Genomic DNA, 27,052 nt, shown 5'->3' on the forward strand with positions numbered 1-27,052 from the left:
TAGTTCCAAGGAAACGAGACTTTGGGTCCACTTGTAGTCCAGACATGATGCCACTCACAGCTCTGCGTTGTTGGGACCGATCAAAACACAACTTCATTTAAATTTTACCTAAACTCCGCACTTCCCCGAAAGTCCTGTAACAACTCCATCTTTTTCTGTGTTTGGTGAGATGCCCCAGGGCTCCTAAGATGCGAACTCTCCCCCATTACCGTGGATCAATAAACCTGTCTCTGTGGACTCTAGACTCATTTCTGGGGGTATTGGGACGATCGGGCGAGGACAGAGAGCATCGGAGGCTTTCACAGTACACTCCTCCACTTCACAGACAAATCCTGGGGACCAGGAGAAGGGTTTCTAGTTGTCTTTGCAGTTCTTCCGTCTTTACACTCCAGGTACCGAGACTGACGAGTTCCATAACGATTATTACGGGGTCACTGGGACCCCCAGTTCCCCGAGGGCCTTCTGTTCCACATTTCTTCAGCACCTTGTATTACTCAGACGAAATCTCCTTTTTCTTGCTAAGTCCTGTCTTCCCAACCCACTTCTCGGGAATGAGCGACCGCTTGAATCAGAAGCCAGGTACCGCCCTTCATTCAAATTTTCCTTTTTCTGGCAAAGCGCTCTAAAAAGGTGGGCTAGGAATCAATGTATCTCCAGACCAAATAGAAAGCAAACACTTCCCAAGAGGAATATAGTGTTTTACTTAAACCACAACATCAAGCAGTCTTAACGAGTCCCTTGTACTCTAAAGGAAATAAAGCTAGCGCTTCAGCCAACTCCGGCGAATCCTCCGGCGGGATCCACAGGTCCCTCTGCGCGTGCTCGTCGGGAAACTTGGCCCTGCGACCCCGGCGCGGAGCGGCGGCGCGGGCGCGGATTGGTCGCCGGGGCGCCGGGCCCGCCGCGCGTGCGCAATGCTCCTCCCGCCCCGCGCCGCCCCTCCCACCGCCCGTCGCCCGTCCGCGGAGTCTGGAATGAGTAGGCGGTAGCGGGCGAACCGGCGAGAGGAGATCAGGGTGGGCCGACGCTGAGCGCGGCCTGCTCTCTCCGAGGAAGAAAGAGGAGGTCGTGTTCCCGGTCTCCGGGATCCCCCAGCCCCGCACCCTGCCCCGCCGGCGAAGGAGAAGCTGAGGAGCCGCCGCCGCCAGGCGCCGCCGCCATGGCTGCCATGATGGGTCGGAAGTGAGCCTGCGGGCGACGGTGCCGGCGCGGGCGCTGCAGCCCCGGTCCCGGCCGCTCCGCCGGGGAAGCGCGACGCCGCGGACCGCGGGCCCTCGGCCTTCGCGACTCCAGCCCCTCGGCTCGGCCCGTTTCCTCCAAGACTGAGCGGTGGGGAGTGGCTCCCGGCCTCCGGCCCCGGCAGCCAGGAAGATGGCGGACCCGGCCGAGTGCAACATCAAAGTGATGTGTCGCTTCAGACCGCTGAACGAGTCTGAGGTGAACCGCGGCGATAAGTACATCGCCAAGTTTCAGGGAGAAGACACGATCATGATCGCGGTGAGTGCCCCCAGCCCCCTCTTTCGGACCCGGCCGCTCCTGGAGTTCAGGGAAGCGGGGAGCGAGCTTTGGGGGCCCCGATGGCCCGGGGAGGGGCGCGGCGCCTCCTCGGGTGCTCCTGGGTCGCCCCGCCCTGGTCTGCGGCGCCGGCGACGGGAAGCACCCGCCCTGGGTCCGCGGCCCTCCCGCACCTGGGGCGCGCGCGGGAGGGGCGGGGCGGGGCGGGCGCGGGTTGCGGGCACCGGGGCCGGCTTGCGTGCGCTTGCGGGTCCTGGTGCAGGTGCTGTCGGGGGGTCGCGCCACCGCCTCCCCACGACTTCCCATTCGGGCGCGTTGAGCTCTGAGACCTGCCCTCCGTACTTTAAATAGTCACGATGCGTGGTCTCGGGGAAAGCCGTATGCGTTAGACTGCATCGTCTCCCCTACGGGGAAAGGGAAACTGCACCTAGCGCAGTTGGACCGGTGCCCTCGGTGGTCGCCCAGCCCGCCTTCGAGTTTACAGTTACACACGGCGAACGGGGAGGGCTGCGAAAAGAAGTAGGTGTCTTTTGAACTCGGAGCAATCGACTTCGTTTCGTCTTGCATCGGATCTGGCCGATTCGCTCTGGGTTATAAATGGGTCTCACTCATTGGGTTTTACGGGGTAACGGTATGGGAAAGAGTGTGAACTCTTTCGTGTGTATATCAAAGTATTATAACAGAAAAAGGGAAAAGAGAAAAAGGTAAAATTGGACCAGTTTTTTGAGAAAAAGGTAAAATTGGGCCAGTAAACTAGGTTTTTTTGAGAAAAAGGTAAAATTGGAGAAAAAGGTAAAATTGGACCAGTAAACTAGGTTTCTTGTTAGTGTCAGCTTCCTACGTCTACGGTGAGGAGCTACCTTGAAGAACTTGATAATATGCCGAGGATGGTGAGATACTGTCCTTCGTAGTATAAACCATGACATGACTAGGCTTGGCGGATCATTGTCAACTTCTGAGAACCAGAAAGTAAGGTGGGGTTGGTGTCTGTCTTTTTTCGTTTTTGTTTTTTTTTTGAGGTCTGATCTCTGGTATTGAAAGGTCTCTGAAAATAACATCCCCAGCTCAAGGAGATTAAAATGGGTGGCAAGATACTGCCCACAGAACGGTGAACTGTGACTGGAAATGAAAGTCATCTTTCTTGGTGATGCCGTTTGACAGAACTTGCTTCTACATGACTGTCATGCTACCCAGTGATAACGTTGACTTTTTCTCTAGTGGTATTCCACATTTGGCATATGTTTGGATAGTTAATTTGGAAACCAGACAAAGGGATCACGGGAGATGGAACGTTGAAGATGAAAAGCATTGACATGTAAGACAGAACTGAAGTTCTTTAGAGTTTTTATGTGAACGTTTCCAAAGTTCAGCTCTAGAATATGGATGTCATAGCTCCACGTAGCTCAGGAGGGCTTTGGCAAACAAGTCGTTAGGTTCCTAACAAGTGCCAGCTACTACTGTGTGAGGACTGTCAGGCTGGTTCTTTGTTAACAAGTGCACAGAAAAACTCAGACTATAAATGACATCGTGGTGAGGCCAAGAAGTTAAGCACGAAAGTAGTCATCCTTTTCGTTCAGGGTGATACATTGTGCGTGCGTGGAATCAGAGGAGGCTTGCAAGGCCTGGGTTGTTAGTTGGCAAACACTAGTAGGCTGCTAGTTTCTCACAGAGTTTTTATGGTTATTCAGCCTCTCAACAGTGGTTGAACATCAAAGCTGTCTTCCTTTCAGATTTGTAGTAAGAATGTCTTATTACTTCAGATATTTTTTTGTATGCGTATTTACACAAATCTATAAGTATTATCAAGATTTATGTTTTGGAATGATAGAATTTAGGATTCACAAAATGTTTTATGATTAGGTTAGAAGGCAACCTTCTAACGCAGGCCAAATGTGACATAAGATACGAGGAAAGAGTTAAAAGAATATAAACAATTACCACAGGAAGCATAACGTTTATTTTAGGTTGTTTCCTTTGAATTTCTTTACTTAGGTTTCCTTAGCATTTAAATAAATTTAAGTGATAATATTAGAAATCATGGGTGAATGATTTGAGTTGTGAATCAGTAATGTAGAGTTGGCCTTTAGATAAACTGGTAAGCATTTTAGTCGTTTGTTTTTGTTTAAGTATAAGCAAAAATACATTAAACTGAGTGTGATACAGCTTTAAAAAGTGTAAGGCAACATGTTTAATTCATTATTTTCTGAAACCAGTGTTTTGCATATAGTAACTCATTAATTACTCTGAGGTCTTCCCCCCCCCCCAATTTTTTAAAGTGCTTTATTTTATCTTTTTAAAAAGTTGTCTGGGAATTTATAAGGGCAGCTAGGAGGGGTGGAATTAGAAAATCTCCAGGTAAAAGTCATCCCATGGTTGGTTTTGTTCATTTTACTGGATCCTGATCCTGATTCAAAGTAAATAGTTTAAGAAGGAATTGCTGCAGTGCAGCATTTAAAATTAAATTGTCTTAAACAATTTTACAACATTTTGTACACAGCTTTCTGGTTAAATCAAAATTAAAAAAATAAGTATTTTAGTTTACAGTGTTAACTGAATTGTACATGTAATCAGTGCTCACGTAGAAGATAATTTTTTAGGATTCTGATTTTCCTATAAATTCAGTTTCCAATATTTTGTCCAAACTTTTTCCCTGTTACTCATATAATCAGTGATTTTAATGTAATGTGACCTCATGGCAATGTAATCTTGTAGTGTTTCTCTGTGCTTTACAGCCTTTGTACAGATTTTTTTTTGTAATTAAGTGCTCAGTGAAGTGCTATAAATATCACATATTGAATGAAATAAATGCATTATTTTTTTGAACAACTTTGAATGATACAGATAGAACTATTTGCTTTAGATATGCAAACTTGTTATCCACAAAAACTGGGGGACCAGGGCAACACCTGGTTATATAGTTCAAAGGAGCCTGCTGAAAACACCAAATAAAAAAATCAATAGAAAAAGTTATTCCCACATTTATTTATGCATCGTGAAAGTGGAACGTGTATATTTGCATCGTTAAGCATCTTTACTAATCATCGTTCCTTATGTGGTATACTGTAGAGGACAGAACCCAAAACAGGCTGTTGTAGTTCATTGAAGTTAGACCCAGTTCCTTACCTCTAGCACAACACGATTTCCCCTTTCAAATGTATGATGATTTGGTGTTTGATCCTGATTACCTTAAATACGAAAATTAAAAGAGAAGAAGCCATCATAATATACCTTTACAATTGTGGAATGTTCACCCATAATCTATCTAAGGAATCTAACTAAGGAAAATCTAATATGATGTAATCCCATGTTATCTGAAAATCACTATTCAGAATTCCAGAGAAAGACATATTCCTGCCAGAGGGTGTCCTTTGTAACCAAATTTGGTGTTCAGCCTGGTCCGTGCAGATTCAAATAGGAACCACTTCACTTAAGAAATCTAAGGTAAGGGCTTCCCTAGTGGCACAGTGGTTAAGAATCCGCCTGCCAATGCAGGGGACACGGGTTCGAGCCCTGGTCCAGGAAAAACCCACATGCCGCGGAGCAGCTAATAAGCATGTGCATCAGCTACAACTACTGAGCCTGCACTCTAGAGCCCACGTGCCACAGCTATTGAAGCAGGTGCGCCTAGAGCCCATGCTCCGCAACAAGAGAAGCCACACAATGAGAAGCCCGCGCACCGCAACAAAGAGTAGCCCCCGCTCGCCACAACTAGAGAAAGTCCATGCGCAGCAACGAAGACCCAACACAGCCAAAAATTAAACAAACAAAATCTCCCCCCCCCAAAAGTATTATTTGCCTTATTTTGGAGAGATACATTTGTCACACTATTACCTGTTTTTTGTTAACTTGTTTCTTGCAAGTAAAATTAATCATGAGTGCTTCCCTGGTGGCGCAGTGGTTGGGAGTCCGCCTGCCAATGCAGGGGACATGGGTTCGTGCCCCAGTCCGGGAAGATCCCACATGCTGCGGAGCGGCTGGGCCCGTGAGCCATGGCCGCTGAGCCTGCATGTCCGGAGCCTGTGCTCCGCAGCGGGAGAGGCCACAACAGTGAGAGGCCCGCGTACCGCAAAAAAAATAATAATAATAATAATCATGAGTTCTTTAACCCTAGAAGCGGTCTCCATTTCGATTTAGTTAACATTACTTGATCACTTATATTCGATCCTAGTATATAGCTGTTTAACTTAGTATTCAAGAATCTATCCAGCCTTATCCTCTATTATTCTTTGAACCCTACTCTCTGTACTAATTAGTATCATTTCTAAAATTGTTACTCATTTACAATATCTGATACCTTATAAGGTGCTAAATAAATGTTTGCTGGATAAATGAATAGGGAAAATTACTTTCTTTTTGATAGAAAAAATATTAGTATGGTTTATTTCTGTTATTTTGACTGTACTTGTGTTTGTTTTCACAATTGTTTATCTTGAATACATCTTGTACAATCAGTGAAACAATAGATTATCTTTTATTAGCCACACCTGTAGATTAGTTAATGTCTCAGAATCTTAGCAAAAGGACACTTTTATGTATGTTGTAGCCAAAGAATAATCAGCCATTGAGATGCCTACATTTAATTGATGCCAAAGTGAGGTCATCTGAGTATATCCTTCAGGAATGCTTTCAGCTGCAGAGGGAAAACAAACTAATAGTGGTTTAAATAAATAAGAGGTTATTTTTCTCACATAGGAAGTCTGGAGATGGGCCTTTAGTTCTACTTGCTGACTCTGTTACCCTCTGTCATCCTAAGTTATTGACTTTCCCTTGTCGTATTTGTCATGTTTGCAAGATGGATGTTCCAGTTCCAGACCTTCATTCCAGAAAGGAGAAAGGGTAGCTTCAGCTGAGGCGGTCCTTTTTATCAGGAAAACAAAACCCTTCTCTGAAACCTCCCAGCAGACCATCACTTCATGGTATCTAGAGCTGGGTCATGTGACACTACTTGCAAGGAGACTCCGCTAGCAGGTGGTTAGCTTCCAGCTTGTCTGGTGGGAGGCCAGAAGGGGACGGGGAATTGGGAATGGCTTTGGACAGGTCTTTAGGGGCTGTTTGCGTCATCTTTATTGCTGTTCCAAGCTTTAGGGAGGGGAATTGTGGGGTAGAGTTTCTAAAAAGTATGGTCTTTTTCAGCTGAGACCTAGGAAGTATTCGATAATGTTAAGGATTATTTCTGGGGTCGTGATTGTTTATTTTGGGGCCCAGCTCCCTTCCTTTACTTTAGAAGAGACTAGAGAGCCGTCGTACACTTATTTTCAATACCAGAATCCCCTTGCTCTCTCTCTCATCTTTAGATGCTCACTTTCTCTCTTAGAGTACTAGATTGTTCCTGCCAGCATTTAAACTTGCTCAGGTCTTGTCTATCTTAAAAGACAGCTTTCTTTGAGTCACAGCCAGATTTCTGTTCAGTTACCTCCTATTCTTTTTTCAACCTTTTCCAATCTGATCTTTGTGGTGGTTGGATACTTTTCAGTTTTGCTTTGTCCTCGCAGCTGAATTTGACACAATCACTTCCTCCTTGAAAATTCTTCCTTGACTTGCATGGACATCATACTCTTGATTTTATTCATTTCATGTCTCTGGCTCCTTCTCAGGCTACATCAGCAGTTCTCTAAATGTGTCCCCAAGATCCTTTAAGGGGCCCACAAAATCAAAACTGTTTTTAAAATAACACTAAGATGTTACTTGCCTTTTTCACCGTGTTGACATTTGCATTTGATTTTTGTATCCTTGCACTTCAAACTTACAACATCCTTTGGTTTCTTGAATGCTACAAGTTCCCTTCAGCCTCTCCTGTTCCCAATGCCTGGAGTACTTCCCCATGCTCACCCTCCCTCATGAGTAACATTGAAGAGAATGACGGTGAGCTGGGTGCTACTTACTCTTGAGTTCTTTAACATCCCTTCTCCAGAGTGTGTCTCTGGCATTCTTCTGCCTTCCCCAGTCTCAGGTTCTCCTCTAAGTGCTCTCATAGCACTTTCATTAGCACTCCGTTGTGCCCGTCGGAATTCTAGTCACTTGACCATTTGTCTGATGTCTGCCCCACTGTTACTTAGGTTCCACTAAAGCAGAGAATGAATCTGTCTTGGTCATCATTCTAGCATGGTGTCCGGCATAATTGGCACTCCATAAATACTTATTAAGTGGATGAATGGTTGAAATGCTGTTGCAGTAAACTGAAAGCTGAATGGAATAGTGGAAGGAGCCCTGAACTGAAAGACAGGAGATTTGGGTTTGAATTTTAATTTTGTCATTTACAACTTTTGGACCTTTCACGATTCTAATTCCTTATCTGCAAGATGATGTTAGTATTGAAAATAGGGTCTCAATATCTGCCAGAAAAGATACGCATTAAATAAAAATTCACTCAGCAATATGATTGCCCACCACAGTAGTGCTAATTCTGTGCTAGGTTCTGGAAATACAACGAAGACTAAAACACACATGCTTGTTTCTGTGGAGTTTATTCTAGTGGATTTGTTCTCGGGCCCTAAGGTCCTTTCTGCAAAGATTCTGTGACATGAAGTGAGGCATCGTAGGTATCCTATTTTGAAGGTTGAATATATGATGACATCTTTAAAGGAGCTTAGAAATGTCTGTTCACCTTTAATCTGTGTAGTTGAAACCCTTGTTTCTGTTTTTCAGTCCAAGCCTTATGCATTTGACCGGGTGTTCCAGTCAAACACATCTCAAGAGCAAGTGTATAATGACTGTGCAAAGAAGATTGTTAAAGGTAAATATATTTAACCTGCTGAGTTGTTCCAGCAATAAGTCAAATTTTGTTTGTGATCTCTCCTGTTTACCCAACGTTCTCTTTTTCATTTTACCTTCCCTTTCCCTTTAGTTAATTGCAGCGGTTGTTTAAATAATGAAAAGGTCAAATATAGTTAGTAAATCTATTGCTCATATTCCATGAACTAATTTATATACAGTACCTTTTAAAAGGTGTTATGAGAATTATAGTGTGTGTACATTCCAGTTAATACTATTAACCTATACTAAGGTATTTTTCAGGTTTATGTTTTCTAAAACCATAGAACCTTAGAGCTGAGAGGGTGTTAAGTGATTATCTGGACTTACTTCCAGTTACTGCAGAAATATCTTACATCAAAGGGATCTTATGATTAAATAGCCATTACTTCGTGAAATGCTTTATAGCACTTTTTGACAGGTCTAATTGTTAAAGAGTACTTACGAGATTGAGGCAACATCTGTCTTCCTGTAGTGTTCACCAGCGTAGAGGGGTTGGGATTCAGTATCAAGTGGAAGGTTAGGATTAAGTAGGAGCACAGACATTTCATCTAGTGACAGGAGGAAATGTAGAGTTTATGGATAGAAGTAGGTCCATTCGTGTGATGGCGGGAAAATGTACATGTTCTTTTCATATTAATTCCAGTTTGTCTCTGATGTAGGGAGCGAAGTCATCACAGAGAGTGAGGATGGGAGAGGAGGTTCTAGGAAAAGGTACAGAGTCTTCTAGCAGTGTGGAAGTGAATGGATTAGGGAGGTGTGGCAGCATTGCCAGGCAACGTTAAGAGCCCACTTGTGGTTAGCTGCCAGAGAGCTGAATTTACCCAGTTGTATTTTGCCAGGCAAGTACAAAAGAGGGAGGGAAGGGCAAGCGATGTAGTCGAGAGTGCTGCTAATGGTGAACCCTGGAATCTAAGCTGCCTGGGTGGGGGAGGCAGGATTTAAGGGACAGTGAAAAAAGGTGGTAAGGTTAGTGTGTTATAGTCTCAGTGGAGTCAAAGGTTTTTTGGAATCAGGGTAATAGAAGGAGTAAAAGGAAGTGGATACTTGGTGTTAGGAAGGCAGTGCAGTTAGTAATGAAAGGTCTAGAGTGTGACCATGGACTTGGCATTGGAAGGAGAAAAGGATAAGATCATGGAGAAAATAAGGTTCAAGGACCTAGAGTCCAGAGTATCATCTAGTACATGGACGTCTAGTTGTGGGATCACCCACTACGTGGACATGAAACCACCAAGAATTACAACAGGTATGGAATTGGTGAGAGACAGTGGACTGGAGGGAGAATTAATGGGTGATTCTGTAAACGACTGCAAGAAAGAGGAACAGGCAGTGTCATCTTTTGTTGTAAGCATCAAATAGTTTTCCAGATGGATCTGTCATGGAACGCAATTATACTGCATTCTTTGATTTTGACTTACTTTTGTCGTCAGTATAGCAAAAGATTGCTTTTTTAATAACATGAAGTTGTTGATTCATGAATTCATGGGCAGTTTAAATGTATGAATCTTTTTCACATCTGCTGCAGCCAACGTTAGACCCCAATCCACACTTAAATATTGGAGTTTTTTTCATCAGGCATAGAACCAGCATTGCATATTTTTTTCATCTGGCATCTGCACAGGCCTTTAAAGTGCAGATTCCATTTTGTTCATTTTAGCTCATAATCCTATTTTGAGTTTTGTTTTTACAGTTGTCTTACAAGGGATCTGAGTTGGCTATCAGCATGTTTTAATGTCTGTTATGGTGACAAGGATATTGAAGGCTTTTTTTTAAGATCTTTATTTACGCACAGTGGAGTTTGGAAAGTATTACTATGAATCATTTATAAAGCACTTAATGGGCCATGGTTCTTAGCCTAATCTTCTAAAAATGGAACAAGTTTGTTGGCAGTTATTAAGTCAGACTTGGTATTTAACCAACTTCAGATTCTCTTACCTGTACAGTTGTCTAGTTCTTAGCTTACCAACGTATCCACAAGAATATGATGAAAAGCTTGCATCCTTCTGTGAAATCATGGTGCATGACTCTGGTGTTCCCCCAAAGTACTAGTTGAGTGACCCAAACAGGAAATGAGATTAGTTCAGCCATAGCTTTTCCTCAGTGAAATTTTGGTACATTTGTCTGAGGTTCCCAGAATCGATTGACTTTTTGCTTTTAGAAAATGAGTGTAGCATTTACAAGTTAGTCATCTTTTACCTCCATTCCCTGTGGCTTTTGTGAAATTTTTATCCATGGGATGTAATCCTCTTACAACTAGAAACTTGGGCTCATTTAAAGCCATTCTTTGGCCATCCTACCCACCTCAGACCCGAAGCCGCTCTCAGCAGTGTTTTTTCTATTGTTCATTTTGCAGATGGTGTTGTAGAAGACGGTAATACATCGTTTGTTGACATAGTCACCTTTTCTAGGCAGTGCAGGTCTACTCACTTCTGAATATTTTAAAAGCTCTCTTTAGGGCCTTTTTTTAATTTTGTTTTGTTTTTATAAGACTCACTTATCCTGGGCTTTTACCTTTCTCATACTGTTCTAGTGATTTTTATCTCTTGTACATCTTCGGTTATGAAGCCTCTTAACAATAGGCTCATACCTACCTTTCTCAGAACTCTGCAGTCTGTGGTCCTGACATCTAGTGTACTTGTTTCTACTACCTTTTATACTGTTTCATTACTATTTACAACTCTGAGATGACATCATTCTTTTTTTGAAATCTCTCTCCTTTTCTCAACATTTTGATACTTTTTACCTTTTACCAGCAGATTCCTGCTTTACTGTTGGGAACTGAGTTCTGGATAGCAGTTCCCTTCTTTGCAGTATGGTTAAGAGCATAGACTTTGAAATCAGACAAACCTAGGTTGAAGTCTAGACTCTGCCACTTTCTAGCTTGTGACTTGTAGCAAGTTCCCCAGCCTTTCTAAGTCTCCATTTCCTCTGCTGCAAAATAAGGGTACTGTGAGGATTTTAAAAGATGATTCATGAAAAAGTACTGACTTGCCCTGGACAAGACACAAACGTGGCGGAGTTGCCAGTAAACACGTAGCTTTAAGGAGAGTGATGGGGGTGGGGGCTAGGTGAGGTGTCAGGGCAGGAAAGCAGTTAAATACGTGGCACGCTGGACTTGGGCTCTTCACTGGCACACAGGGCAAGTGGACGGCCATGGTAAGAAACTGGTAGGCAAGAACTGGCAAAACGATGGGTGGGCTGGTATTTCTTCTGAGACGTGGATTCGATGAGCAAGCTGCCGGGACTGAGGTGAGAGCAGCTTGTGTGCTCTGGGCTCCTGACAGCCCACCAAGGTTGCATTGTTTCATAAATATCTGTACAAGTATGTAACTTACGTATAGGGCTGTTACCTTTTCCTTTTTGTAGATTCGTCAGATAGATTTTTTTTGTTTTCTTTTGAGCATGCTTTATCCACTTGTATTCTCTTGAACTCTGAACCCGAGTGATGTCTACAAGTTGGTTTCCCTGGTATAAAGTAATTGTCATTTATTCAATATTTGCTATATGCCAGGCATCTTACCAGGCCTCCAGGGAGTCCCCAGTTTCCCACCATAGCTTCCTGACCTGGACTGTGTGCCACTGTATCCACCTTAATTTTTCCAGGTGTAGCCTGCCATGTATTTATTTTGGTTCCTCTGTTCCTTGAGAATATAATGTAGTAGTTAAGAGCTTGTCTTTGGAACCAAGACTGTCTGGGTTTGCATCCCAGCTCTATCTTACTGGCTGTGGAACTGTAGGCCACAGTTTCTCAGTTTCCTCATCTATAAAATGGGACTAAAAATAGTACCTTCCATAGGGTTTTGTGAGGATTAAGTACATTCATATATGAAAGATTATCAGAGCCTGGCACATAATGCTTTCAAATGTTAGCAGTAATGTATATATTTTAAAAATTTATTTATTTTATTTATTTATTTTTGGCTGTGTTGGGTCTTCTTTGCTGTGCGCGGGCTTTCTCTAGTTGTGGCGAGCAGGGGCTACTCTTCATTGCAGTGCACGGGCTTCTCGCTGTGGTGGCTTCTCTTGTTGCGGAGCGCGGGCTCTAGGCACGCAGGCTTCAGTAGTTGTGGCTCACAGGCTCTAGAGCGCAGGCTCCGTAGTTGTGGCACGTGGGCTCAGTTGCTCTGCGGCATTTACCGCCACCAGGGAAGCCCAGCAGTAATAATTTTATATGATGACTTCTAATTCTCACAGCCTTCCCCTAAGCAGACATTCTGCCGATAAGGAAGCTGAAGTTCAGAGAGATTAAGTGACTTTTAGAAGGTGATAAGCTGTTCCTTCACTTGCTAAATACGTTTTTCTTGTTTACAAAGTATGAAAGTAATATTTGTCCATAGTTCCACCTCTGTCTGTTTCTCACAAGAAAGGCAAAAGTATATTATAGAAGGGGAGGGACGCTTTAGAAAGATGCTGTATGAGTAATAGTAGTAATCATTCAGCAAGCATTTGAGTTCCTACTAAGTGCCAGGCACTGTGCTAGGGGTTAAACACAGCCCTGGCCTCAAGGATTTTACAGGCTAGTGAGGAAGGCAGACAAGTAAACTGATGGTTGCAATACACAGTGATCAGTATTATGATTAAATGCAGATGCTACAAGAACACCTTGGGACTCTTTCCCAGATTCGTTTGGGGGTGGAATTGGATTGGAGAGAAGTAAAGCCTAAGCTAGTCTTAAGGATGCACAAGAGTGGGAGGGAGAGTGAGGGATTTACTCCAGACAGAGAGATGCATGTGGGCTAACTGAGGCAGCCCACATGAGAAAAGTATCACCTGTGTAGGGAAGAACATACATTATGATATGACTGTGACGTTGAACCGTATTAAATTGTCAGAGTCAACCATTTTTACCAACAAAAACAGCAGTGTGAGGGGAAGGATGATGGGAGATGGAGCTGAATAGGCAAAAAAGAGCCAGTTCCAAAGGTGCCTAATTTTATCTGATTACAGGTGTGTGCTTTCTGGGATTTTCAAAGAGATGAGTATTATATTTGTGTGTGTGTGTGTGTGTTTAAAAGAACTGTAATTTTAAGATATGTGCATTTCATTGTATGTAAATTTTATCTCTGAAGAATAAAACTGCAGAACACTGAATTCTAGCCAATGGTGTATGCATGCTGGAGTATTTAGGTGGAAATGAAGTCTGCAGTTCACTTTGAAATGCATTAAATAAATAAGACAGATTAAGATGATTAAGGCAAACAGTAAAATGATAAGTTAATGATAGAATCTTGGTAGTGGTTATAGGGGTGTTCACTGTAAAATTCATTCCGTTTTTCTGTATGTTTAGACTTTTTCATAATAAAGTGTTGGCAGTTAAATCACTATAGAAAGCAAAGGTCAGGAATGGATTTGAAGGTAGGCAAGAAGGGATTATTATTTTCCTAATTAATAACAGTTATTACTTTAATTATAGCCTGGTGCCTCTAGAAACCACCTAGTCACTGTTACATCCCTACTCCCAGAACAGAGAGCCTAGGTCGTAGTGCTGAGCAAATACTTGAACATTGACTATTCCATAATCTCTGTAATCATATAAAATTTTTAAGTTTTGCTTGAAGTCCCAAATACAGACATGTGGCATACATTGATTATCCTATGAGCCCTCATATGATGTATTTCACCTAACACAAAATTACCGTAATATCCTATAGACATATGCTACTAACATGATCTTGGGAAGGTCACTTACTCATTCACCTGCCAGTATTTATTAAGTACTTATTGTGGTAGTTGCTAGGTAATTGGATCATATCATGAATGAACCTTTCATGTATAGATCTAACAAAATTAGGTTTTATGTGATTGATTAAAAGATCTTAAGCAGAGGGTATGATACCAACAGGCTGAGAACAATTATATGTAAAGGAAGTGGATTGGAAAGGGTCTGGTGCTTTTTTTTTCCCCAGGTGATTGCTTCTTCAGAATTACAGAAATATTGTAATCTTATCTATTTTATTCTTTTTTAAATTTTTTTATATTGCTTTGGTAATTGTAACAAATGTACCATATTTTTATTTATTTTTGGCTGCGTTGGGTCTTCATTGTTGCGTGCAGACTTTCTCTAGTTGCGGCTTGCGGGACTACTGTTCGTTGTGGTGCGCGGGCTTCTCATTGCGGTGGCTTCTCTTGTTGCGGAGTATGGGCTCTAGAGCTCAGGCTCAGCAGTTGTGGCTTGCGGGCTTAGCTCCTCAACGGCATGTGGGATCTTCCCAGACTAGGGCTCGAACCTGTGTCCCCTGCATTGGCAGGTGGATTCTTAACCACTGTGCCACCAGGGAAGTCCAGTCTTATCTGTTTTAAATGTGATTCTTGAAGTTATTTTGCTTCCCTTCATAAAACTGAAAAGATTTTGAATGAAAGTTTCAAATGTTTGAAATCTCCTAAAATCTTCCCAGGGAAGTAAGAAGTACTAATACCTTCTTTTCCTTATTAAATATTTCTGTAGCAAATCTGTTATCTAGTTAGCTGTGCCCAACGTTGGGACCTTTAAAAATTTCTTTTCTTTTCTTTTTTCTTCTTCCTTTTTAAAATAATCAATTAAAAAAAAAAGACAAGAATTGACTTGCTTACTGCAGGTTTACTTTCCACTGTTAACATCTGCTATTTCCAACTGACGTTTCTCTTTTTACTTTGGCTTCCTCTAAAATAGAATGTAAATATATATATATATAAATTTATTTATTTATTTTTGGCTGCGTTGGATCTTTGTTGCTGCGCACAGGCTTTCTCTAGTTGTGGCGAGTGGGGGCTACTCTTCATTGCGGTGCGCGGGCTTCTCATTGTGGTGGCTTCTCTTGTTGTGGAGCACGGGCTCTAGGTGTGCAGGCTTCAGTAGTTGTGGCTCGCAGGCTCTAGAGTGTAGGCTCGGTAGTTGTGGTGCACGGGCTTAGTTGCTCCATGGCATGTGGGATCTTCCTGGACCAGGGCTGGAACCCATGTCCCCTGCATTGGCAGGGGGGTTCTTAACCACTGCGCCACCAGGGAAGTCCTAGAATGTAATTTTATAGTACCTTTCTTTTTACCAAAACAAACAAAAACAAAAACCAAACCAAACCAAACAAAACATACTGAATCCCTGAAAACTGGAAATTAAAAGGTCACCTTGTTCACTCACATCCCTCCCAACCCCCCCTTTAGCCTAGTAAAGGAAGATGCTTAAATGTTAATGGTAGGCCTTAGGATACACAAAGGGCTAGAAAAGTTTTTCGCTGTTTTTTTTTTAAATTCCACGGGACCTCCCTGATAATCGGTTTTGAAGTAGGACTGGGCTTGTTACACTTGGTATAAGGAGGTATGTTGTGTGGGTTTGTGAGGCTTAACCACCAGTTAACCACCAATCAGTCCTACTTCTAAAAGCTATTTCATATCTGTATGCAAGCTGCCAGAGCACTGTTTTTCTTTTCGGTCACATAAAGCTTTGGAATACAGGTGTAATGACGTCTGAGATGTACATTGACAGGAGAGATGACTATAACCAGTGGAATTTAAAATTTCCTTCTTCCTGACAACAGAAAGTGATCTGGGCTGGAGAGAAAGGAATTCCTTAGGTGAATCATCACTAAGAGGATTACTATTAATATATTCTTGTTTCCTTTAATGCCTTGCTTAAGGGGGAAAAAAATCCCTAATGTATAAAATCTCTGATTTTTTCATAGATGTGCTTGAGGGGTACAATGGAACCATATTTGCATATGGACAAACCTCCTCCGGGAAGACACACACAATGGAGGTAACATCTCACAGTCTGTACTTAGATGTAGTTTGCTGTGCACAGGGCACTCATTCGTTATTTGTGACATCGTTTTACCATATGCTTAAACAGCTTTATTTACTCTGTTGCTTTGTCTCATACACGTTATACATGAGTAACGTCGTTGTTGCAGTCTAATCAGTTCCTGAGTTTGAATGATGAAACCGTATATTTGAAATTATATCTAGCTTTGTTTTATCCACATAACCACAAAATTATGAATGTTTTAGAATTAAGTAAGAATTCTCTGTCACCTTATAATGGGAAATTTTTAATGTTTGTGTACTTTCAGTTCTATTCAGAGCACTTAATTTTTTCCTCCTCTCCTTGGTCGTGTCCATGTGTCCGTCCTGTTTCCCCACCCCCAGCCAAATACTTGCCCCTCTTCTCTCATAAGAAGGTCTCCAAAATTATCAGAGCTGCTGTTAATAATAAATGTGAACCTGCTCAAGCTTTGCTTCTAGAACACAGCCTGTAATTTTCTGCCACTGCTACAGAGTATCTGCTTTTATCATTTATCTGAGCATTCCATATAAAGTAAATGACTGGCTTATTTTAGTGTCACTCATGTTACTCATTTCCATAACGTCAGAGAACAAGCACATTCCTAGCATTTGGATGAATTTGACTTGAAGTAGATGCAACAATGCAGATTTATATGCCGAGCAACTAACAGACATTTTCCTAGAATGTGTTCATTTACAAATGTGCATAATCTGATCTAACAATTAAATAAAAGGCTAAGATCAGTTGGTAACCCACATGGTTGGCATATATTATTTATGTGTAACTTACGAAAACATGTAACAGTTAAATTAGGTTTTTTTAGGTATTTTGTACAGCCACATTTTGTTTCACAAAAAATTGCAACAATTAGAATTCCTATCCTCTGTTGACTGTAAATTATAGATTAAAAGTTTTGATTTTTAATTTGTATGTTACAGTTTGTTTAAGAACTGGTTTTGTTTTCTGTTTAGGGTAAACTTCATGATCCAGAAGGCATGGGAATTATTCCAAGAATAGTGCAAGATATTTTTAATTATATTTACTCCATGGATGAAAATTTGGAATTTCATATTAAGGTAAAATCATTGGGGAAAGGTTGTATTTTATTTTATTCCTAGAATAATTCTGTTCAGTACTTTTTCTTTTAAAAAAGTATTCTTAAATATTTTAAAAATTATCTTACAGGCAGGTGTAGCTGAAAGATTATTAGAATTAGTAAACTCAGATCCCTCATCTGCCATGGTAAACAAGTAAGCTGAGCCTCTCTTGCCTTAGCTGCCTTCTCTGTAAGATAAGGGAGTTTGGCTACAAAGCTCAAAAGTTGTGACTAATTACACCTAATTGTCTAATTTTAGGAGAAGATACAGAGTGGAAAATGTACTTTAGTTACATAAGGGGTTTGGTGGATTTAGGGCTTCTCATTAGAATAAGAGCTGTGGCTGAGTTGTCCCTGTAGTCTAGATGGTACCTGGAACTCAGACCCCAGTAAATATTTAATGAATAGGTGAATAAATTACTTTGTAATTTTAAATGGTTGATTTTTCTTTTCCTTTATTCCCTCTGCCCTTTAGGTTTCATATTTTGAAATTTATTTGGATAAGATAAGGGACCTGTTAGATGGTAAGTTAAATTCTTGCTCTTCGATCGTTTTTCAATATACCACATACTGCTTTTTTTTAGTAGTAAATGTGAGACCATTTCTGAGTAGCCTATATGAAATTGACTTAAATTATAGGAAAAAGTTTTAATTGAATGCCTTTGGACTTATTGAAAGCATATATTGTGGGCGCTTTGTAAGTAGTAATTAGCACATTGGACTAGAGTCCGGGAGCCTGAGTCTTGAGTGCTCATCATCTGTCAGCTGTCGGTCAGAGACACTGTCCTTGGCAAACCATTGAACCACTCCAAAATATGGGTGGCAGACGTTGGCCTGGACCTAAAATTCTATATTACTGCATTGGTTTCTATATAAATCTCCTACTGTTTCTATAGGCTTTTGCTTTTATAGTGATATCTACATATTTTTGAAGTTTATGTATTATTATTAGGCTGCTTGGGGAGAGAAACAGTTGATTGACTATTTCACAGCCAGTGTTAGAGTTTAGGGAAATGTTGTTAATGTTATTTATTTTTCTTTTTCAGTTTCAAAGACCAATCTTTCAGTTCATGAAGATAAAAACCGAGTTCCCTATGTAAAGGTATGTATAATACAGAATATTTAGAAAAGCCCTACAATAACATTTTTTTAGGATAGTGACATACTTTAAACATTTGTTTTACAGGGGTGTACAGAGCGTTTCGTATGTAGTCCAGATGAAGTTATGGACACCATAGATGAAGGAAAATCCAACAGACACGTAGCGGTTACAAGTAAGTAGCCTATGTATAAACACTAGTTAACGTACAAACTGCCTTAAAATATCTATCAAGTTGATTAATTGTAAGATTTTTCTTAGGTGAAATAATGCTGTAGAAATTATTAGTAAGGGAGAGCCGTGTTTGTTGATAGTTGTTTGTGTGGTTTCTTTGCAGATATGAATGAACATAGCTCTAGGAGTCACAGTATATTTCTTATTAATGTAAAACAAGAGAACACGCAAACGGAACAAAAGCTGAGTGGAAAACTTTATCTGGTTGATTTAGCTGGTAGTGAAAAGGTAAAATCTTTATATTCTGATAGATATCTAAGCATTTTTACGAACTTTAACTCAGATTTGGGCTTTTGCATTATTTATTGTTATATATTGAAAATGTATATCAAATTGAATTTGGTAGCGTTTTTGAGAGTTACAAGCATTTATGCCAATGCTTTGTCATTACAAATTTACTGTCATTTGGGCCACAGTCCAGTTCAACCAATAAGTGTTATCCTTGACTTAAGATGTGTACTTTTATTGAGAATGTGTTGAGTGTATGTCATTAAGAATTTTACTAGGTATCCTTTTCCTAATTTTTAGTATCTATTTTATTCATATTGGCAGTGAGCTCTCTCTGAAAACTGGTAACTATCCATTAGTCCTTTCGGATTTTGTTGTACTTCTTTCTTTCCGACGATTATTTAACTATTCCAGTCGTATATAGTCTGATTCTAGTTTATGTCAAAATCAAAATAAGTTCAAATGTTTTAATATTGACCTACATGTGAAACTTTTTTGCTGTTCTGCTAATCTGTTGTTTCTTCTGATTAGAATGACATACCTGTTCCCTTCTACGCAAAGTCTTATACACATACTTCAAAGCCCGTCTCTAATTTTGTGAATACTGAGAGGCTGTTTTTTCAGCCATCATTGCTAACATATTATTCTATTATCTTTAATATATATTTTATATTTTTCTAATAGAAGCAGATTTGCTTATATAATATAAATTTGGTCTCTCTCTTTAACAGTTACAACATCAACATTATGCTTCAGTAAATTTTTTAAAGTTTCTCTTTAAAGGGGGTTAACAGGCCTCCCTGGTGGCACAGTGGTTAAGAATCCGCCTGCCAATGCAGGGAACACGGGTTCGAGCCCTGGTCTGGGAAGATCCCACAGGCTGTGGAGCAGCTAAGCCCGTGCACCACAACTACTGAGCCTGCTCTCTAGAGCCTGTGAGGTACAACTACTGAGCCTGCGCTCTATAGCCCGTGAGCCACAACTGCTGAGCCCGTGAGCCACAACTACTGAAGCCCGCGCGCCTAGAGCCCGTGCTCCACAACAAGAGAAGCCACCGCAATGAGAAGCCCGCGCACCGCAACCAAGAGTAGCCCCCGCTCGCCGCAACTAGAGAAAGCCCATGCGCAGCAGCGAGCATCCAATGCAGCCAAGAAAAGGGGGGGGTAACAAATTAGTAAACTACAAATGTACGTGTAAATTGGTTAATTTCAGGAGCACACCTAAAAATAAAATTTGGTATCTTCTTAATCCCATTTTTGTCATGCAGCTAGTTACTTGACCAAGGTCTCAGAAGAGTCATACTCAATAAATAATGATAACTTACAGTAAATGCTTGGCAAATAAAATCATGAAACTTTCCCTTTTCTTTTTTACTAGTTACTGATGACCTCTGAGCTTTTTAGAAAATCAAAGAAAATCACCTAAACTCGTAATTTTGTTTCGTTTTTTTAAATCTTATGTATAGGTTAGTAAAACTGGAGCTGAAGGTGCTGTGCTGGATGAAGCTAAGAACATCAACAAGTCCCTTTCTGCTCTTGGAAATGTCATTTCTGCTTTGGCTGAGGGTAGTGTGAGTATACTTGTCTTCTATTTCCCTGTCGTTAGTTAGTGGAGAATTACAGATAGATACCTACATGTGCATGGATGTGTGAGTGAGAGAGGGATTCACTGAATCAGTATGTATGAATAAGTTGTCTTTTAGGGATTTATTTTATAGTATTAGTATGTATATCCTAGTTTCCATCTTAATAACTAGCATTTAAAACAACTGAAATCATTTTGTAGTTTATTGTAAAAATATATTTCTACAACAAATTTTATTACATAGAAATCCATTGGTCCTCTGTTTTTTTTTCTTGTTTGTTTGTTTTTGTACATAGACATATGTTCCATATCGAGATAGTAAAATGACAAGAATCCTTCAAGATTCATTAGGTGGGAACTGTAGAACCACTATTGTAATTTGCTGCTCTCCATCATCATACAATGAATCTGAAACAAAATCTACACTCCTGTTTGGTCAGAGGTTTGTTGTTAAGAAAATGCGGTCTATACCGCCTCCTTCTCTGCTGCGATTGCTGCTTATCTTTTTTAAAAAATGTGTTTATTGAAGTATAGTTGATTCATAATATCATGTAAGGTATACAGCAGGCATACAGCATAGTGATTCAGTTTTATATATATATTCTTTTTCAGGTTCTTTTCCCTTATAGGTTATTACATAATATTGAGTATAGTTCCCTGTGCTGTAAAGTAGGTCCTTGTTGGTTTTTTATTTTATGTATAGTGTCTATATGTTAATCCCAATTGCTTCTTATCTTGTTGTAAGTGCAACAGAAGTCTTTATGTGATTGATACTATCACCCATATTTTAACTTACTGGTTTATATTTTTGTCTCCTCTTCTGGACTAGAATCACCTGAAAACCAAGTATTACATTTACATACCCTCTGTAGAAAATGCTTGTTGAATTAAATAAAATTGAATGGGATATCAAAAAAAGAAAAGAAAATGCAGTCTAAATGTAGATAGGCCTTTTGTTTATTAAATCTAGGAAAGTTTCAGGTAGATATTCAAATCAGTGTGTATTGTTAGTGTGCTAGACACAGTTTTTTAATTGAGAGGCAGATAGTATAACCAAGGTCCATCTTGTAGGCTGCTTGGGTTTGAATTAAGTTTTAGTACTTAAATTTTAGTACTAAAGTTAGTACTATTAAGTACTAATTTTACTACTTAAGTTTTAGTACATTACAGTCAAATGTTAACTTGAGTCAAATTTATGTGAGAAGCTTCAATTCAGCATTAAAGAAAACAAACATTTGAATCAGATAATAAAGCAAAACCTGACACATAATCTCCTATGTTAAGCCTGTTGACATATGTGACCTGTTCACGTAGTGAGATAACCATATATGAGATGGCTAGCCTGGGAAAGTCAATAATGATGACTCTGTCTCTGACCATCATTGATAATTGCTTTTCTTAATTCAGCCTTATAAATGAATTGGAGAAATGATGGGCTCGTGTTTTTTTATACTCATCAGGTTTTGTTGTTGTTGTTTTTTAATCTATTTACAGATGTTGGGACTGACCCAAATTTAATGGATTGTAAATAAGCACCATACTAATTATAGCTCTTAGGATTTAGTCAAAGATAACTGGACAAGAATAGTTAAGTTAAATTACCAGCCACACATGCATATATTACAGAAATGTAGATACCAATTGAAAGTAATTGTCACATTCTTCCCCCCTCCCCTTTCCCCAACTAATTCTCTTAGGGCCAAAACAATTAAGAACACAGTTTGTGTCAATGTAGAGTTAACTGCAGAACAGTGGAAAAAGAAGTATGAAAGAGAAAAAGAAAAAAATAAGACCCTGCGGAACACCATTCAGTGGCTTGAAAATGAACTCAACCGATGGCGTAATGGTAATAACTTACGAATTTGTTGTTTTGAGTTTGCTGAATCCAGATTTAGACCTGTTTTATAAATTTAAAAGGCATTAGGGATCATCAGATAAAAATGAATAAAATCTTTTACCTTAAATTCTGATTTTACCTGAAATAATAAATAGAGGCATAAAGGCCAACTAGCTAGCTAAAGAAGTCTCAAGATGGCAAGATGCTTAGCTTAGGGTGAAATCAATTAAAATGATATGATTTGGTGACTGGCTTTCGAAGATGGGGGAGAGTCAAAGGTAATTCCAGGGCTTCCCTGGTGGTGCAGTGGTTGAGGGTCCGCCTGCCGATGCAGGGGACACGGGTTGGTACCCCGGTCTGGGAAGATCCCACATGCCGCGGAGCGGCTGCGCCCGTGAGCCATGGCCGCTGAGCCTGCATGTCCGGAGCCTGTGCTCCGCAGCGGGAGAGGCCACAACAGTGAGAGGCCCGCATACTGCAAAAAAAAAAAAAAAAAGGTAATTCCAACTTTTCATATCTCGGGGACTGAGCAGATAAAGTTGGTAAGAGCTGCTGAAATTGAGTAAAATTGAAATTAGTTTTAGACAGGTGGGTTTTATTAACCATTCTGTTGTCTTATTTTAGGAGAGACAGTGCCTATTGATGAACAGTTTGACAAAGAGAAAGCCAACTTGGAAGCTTTTGCCGTGGATAAGGATATTACTATTACCAATGATAAACCAGCAGCCACAATTGGAGTTACTGGGAACTTTACTGATTCTGAAAGAAGGAAGTGTGAAGAAGAAATTGCTAAGTTGTACAAACAACTTGATGACAAGGTAGGTATTGTTCATGTTCAATTCTGTTTTAGAACATTTTTGACTTTTTTTTTATGTTCTAATTTTTATGTTCTAATTTCAATATTATGGGTCCTTGTGACCTATATACATCTTCCTAGGTTTCTGTTAACTTTTTCAAGATCATTGTATTAACAAAAAATATAAAATCACAGTCTCTGTTTGTATGTAGAAACTGTATATGAGGCGTATCTTTTTTTCCCTTTTCTTTAAGCTAAAAGAACTTTCAAAAGGAAATTTGGCATGGGTCCCCGGAGAGCCTTAATGAAATGTTCGTAGAATCAGGGATCTGAGGGCTCTAATAATAAAAGTGGTGCAAGAGATTAGACAGAGGGAACAGAATTGAGTGGAAATAATATCTTATGCTTTGATTATATCAGTAGTGTGAAAAATAGCACAATTTTGAACCAAGTAGAGAGGGTGGGAAGAACAACAGTAAAGAGACCAGAAGAAAACTTTTCTGGCTTTGTTTTTGGTTTTTGTTGTTAGGTGATGTTTTTATTGTATTTTAAACAGAGATTGTAGGTAGGTTTGAAGTGGCTACATGGCTTTATTTTCAATACAAAGCTTTCAACATGTTTATTACTTTTTAGCATTTAAAGTATTTAATGAATCGCTTTCATAAACATAAGCCTTTTTTTCTTATTGTGTGATAAGTATGTTACTATGATTGATAATTGAAATTCCATCTGTTTCAACGCCGTCCTAAGATAAGAGATTGGAATAAGCTATGTTGAATTTGGAGAAAATGACTTCGAAATATTGGGGGGTGGGAAGTAATCAGAATTTGTGTTAGGAATCAGTTAGAACCAGGTTGTGAGCTACTTTGTTAACCTGTTACTAAAAATTCTAGGATGAAGAAATTAATCAACAGAGCCAATTGGTAGAGAAACTGAAGACCCAGATGTTGGATCAGGAAGAGGTAAACTGAATACCTGTCATATTGCTTCCAGAAAAGCTTTATAGTCTGTCCTTGTCACTTAAATATAAAAGATGGAGGCACCTACACAGCTCGGAATATACTCGAGTACATTTAAAACAGTTTTGAATATGTTCGTGCTTTACTGTGGGTATCCTATGAGACCAGTACATCATACAGACTGAAGCAAAGATTGACTTCCTCTTAAGGTTTTTGGGGGTTGGGTTTTTTGTTTTTTTTTTTCAGTTTGAGTTCTGACTGGCGGGGGGAGGATGACTTTTTTCTTTTTAACTCTGTCTTCTTTCCTTATACAGTGCTGTTTTGTCTTATTTTCCCCAAAACATTTCTTTCTTTTTTAAAAAATTTATTTATTTAATTTATTTATTTTTGGCTGCGTTGGGTCTTCGTTGTGGTGCTTGGGCTTCTTGTTGCAGAGCACGGGCTCTAGGCACACAGGCTTCAGCAGTTGCAGCACACAGGCTCAGTAGTTGTGGCTCGCAGGCTCTAGAGCGCAGGCTCAGTAGTTGTGGCACACGGGCTTAGTTGCTCCGCACCATGTGGAATCTTCCTGGACCAGGGCTCGAACCCGTGTCCCCTGCATTGGCAGGCGGATTCTAAACCACTGTGCCACCAGAGAAGCCCCCCAAATCATTTCTTACTGATCCTTGGGAAAGACTTACTACACTGAGCTGGAGTAACCTTAGATTCCCCCTCCCTTTATGAAGCATATTTCGTCATGGAAATGATGAGGGAAGGAGTATAAAAAACAGTTAAACACAGATATATGTCTAAAGGGATTATTAAAGAAAATACTGATTTCTGAATTGTATTGGCTTTGATTTTAGTAATTTGTAGTTCAGGGTATGACTTTTATCGAGGAAATGAGAATATCAGTGAATAAGATCATTTTTTACCCCTTCACCATTTCTACCCTCATCTAACTTGTTGTTCATTTCTGTCATCTTCACTTTCATCTTATTTCTTTCAAGTTCCTTCTCTCTAGTTTTTCACTTTGGACCCTCATTTCATCTCACTTGGCAGAATGGGGGGATAATTGAAAAATGGTCCTTTGTTTAAGGTTTGTTCTGGGGATGGGAGCAAAGACTATACAGCTTCAGTGAGAGATACCCAGCATCAGTGAAATTAATCCTGGTCAGATCATCTTTATTCTTGTTTGACCTCTCGCATTGTTTCTCAAAGGAGCACTAGTAACATTGCATAATTCTCCATTTATATGGTTCTGTCCTGTACATTATAGTAGGACAGTGGGCATCCCTGGCTTCCACTTCGAAGTGCCTTTGGCATTCTGCCCCATTAGAAATACTCCTGTACATTTCCAGATGCCCCTACTTAAAAGCCACCGACCCTGGGTGACTACAGTATTCTCCTAACTAGTCTCTTGGCTTCTTCCAGTTCAAATTTTATTTACTGATAACATGTTTTCCTGAGGCATGGCTCAGGTGCCACCCTCTGTTGCCCAAAGAAAATCTAAACTTTTAAAACATTACTGATTTCTTTCTTTTTCTGTGCCCACTATTGTGAGCCTTGTATGCCTTTTTCTTTCTGTTATGTTAGTTTGTACATGACAGAAATCTTCCTGTCATAGCCACCTTCTCCATGAATACCTGTCCAGAAATATCCCCCCCCCCGTTTCCTATACTACCAAGCAGTTTGTCATGTCCTACCTCCTTTATGACTCTTACATTTCATTTTGTATTGCATTTATTTGTGTACCTGTCTTTCTTCTACTAGATTCCTCAAAGGAATCTTTGATTTCCTTTCCATCTCCCACAGTGTCTAGCACAGAGCCTGCACATAGTAGGCATTCAGGAAATCGGTTGAATGAATAAATGTTACCGTGCATAATAACATCCACATTTCATTCCCGTTGTGATTTGCAAATGATAACGGAAATAGGTTATTTTTGGTTTGTATACATTTTAAAAACCTGTGTACATTTAAAAACCTGGGTAAAACAGTTATTTTTATTCCTTTGTGTAGCTTCTGGCATCTACCAGAAGGGATCAAGATAATATGCAGGCTGAGCTGAATCGCCTTCAGGCAGAAAATGATGCCTCTAAAGAAGAAGTAAAGGAAGTTTTACAAGCCTTAGAGGAACTTGCTGTCAACTATGATCAGAAGTCTCAGGAAGTTGAAGACAAAACTAAGGAATATGAATTACTTAGTGATGAGCTGAATCAGAAATCGGTAGGCTATAGTTTTCTTTCCTAATACTATACAACAAGTATTCTTAATTGAAAAATTACCTAAGTAACTTATTTCTATATAAGCTCAAGATTGATAACATCAGTTCTTAAGGAACTCAAGTGTCAACTTTATTTCCTCCCATAATGAAGCCTTAAAGGTGGAGGGAGGAGGGTTATCTTTTTAGTTTATAAACATCTATTAATACGTAATTAAATGCTATTTTAAAACATATTGACTATTCCAAATATTATTCTACTGTTAAAAAAGTAAAAGTTGGCTTCTAGTTGCTCAGTAAAGTTATTAGCTAATTGTTCAAACTAGAATTTAAAATGTGCACGTAAAAATAAAATAGCAGGATATGTAACTTCATGTAACTTATGTTTTGTTCACTGTTACGTTTCCAGCACTCGGACCAGTGCCTTCCTAGGACAGTGTAGTTGGATCTTCCTTGTGATTCCCCAGGGGATGAGGGTTTTGTTTTCATAGCTGTAAGGTGGGAATTGCTGCCCCCCAACAGTGATGCCAGAAATAGTATATAGCTGTGATTGCTGCTGCAGTATTTTGAGTATCACCATGGATGAGCTCTTTTTCTTAAAAGTTTTCTTGTTGTTAATGCTAACTTCTTGTTTAGGAATCACATTTAGAGTTGGACCCAGGATCACTGCTCACTATTTATCTCCCTATCCGTGTCAAGTGTCTAAAGGAAATCAGACAACACTATGAAATGGCATTTTTAAAAGGCTTCCTGCCCCTGGAGAAGTTCCTTTTCCCTTTTTAACCTCCCAGCTTACAGTTAGCTTGTAGTTACAGTTTAATACCATGGCGATCAAGACACCTTTATAACTCTTAACTGAGTTGCATTATTAGCAAACCTAACTTCTGTTTGGAAGAACAGTAGGAGTCTCTTACAACTCTGTAAACTGTAAGTGGGTCCTTGGTCACTGATTTCAGTCTTTAAGACAGTTCTGTTTGTGTCCCAGTTTATATATC

The 27,052-nt window shown here is 40.0% G+C and overlaps 1 protein-coding gene across 1 annotated transcript in view; it reads left to right on the top strand.

Moving 5' to 3' along the window:
• The first annotated feature begins 952 nt into the window (after window positions 1-952).
• KIF5B (kinesin family member 5B) overlaps window positions 953-27,052 on the top strand; it is a 44,141-nt gene continuing 18,041 nt past the window's right edge. Inside the window, exons 1-14 of the mRNA XM_082648167.1 lie at window positions 953-1,497; window positions 8,161-8,248; window positions 15,921-15,994; window positions 16,993-17,097; window positions 17,593-17,641; window positions 18,164-18,219; window positions 18,304-18,391; window positions 18,554-18,678; window positions 20,144-20,248; window positions 20,559-20,704; window positions 21,960-22,108; window positions 22,724-22,917; window positions 23,789-23,857; window positions 25,856-26,062. Of these exons, the coding sequence (XP_082504293.1) occupies window positions 1,372-1,497; window positions 8,161-8,248; window positions 15,921-15,994; window positions 16,993-17,097; window positions 17,593-17,641; window positions 18,164-18,219; window positions 18,304-18,391; window positions 18,554-18,678; window positions 20,144-20,248; window positions 20,559-20,704; window positions 21,960-22,108; window positions 22,724-22,917; window positions 23,789-23,857; window positions 25,856-26,062 (1,581 nt within the window). The 5' untranslated portion in view covers window positions 953-1,371. The remainder of the gene's footprint in view (window positions 1,498-8,160; window positions 8,249-15,920; window positions 15,995-16,992; window positions 17,098-17,592; window positions 17,642-18,163; window positions 18,220-18,303; window positions 18,392-18,553; window positions 18,679-20,143; window positions 20,249-20,558; window positions 20,705-21,959; window positions 22,109-22,723; window positions 22,918-23,788; window positions 23,858-25,855; window positions 26,063-27,052) is intronic.

The sequence above is a fragment of the Grampus griseus genome (genome assembly GCF_964374135.1).
Source record: "Grampus griseus genome assembly, chromosome: 2".
NCBI lineage: Eukaryota > Metazoa > Chordata > Mammalia > Artiodactyla > Delphinidae > Grampus > Grampus griseus.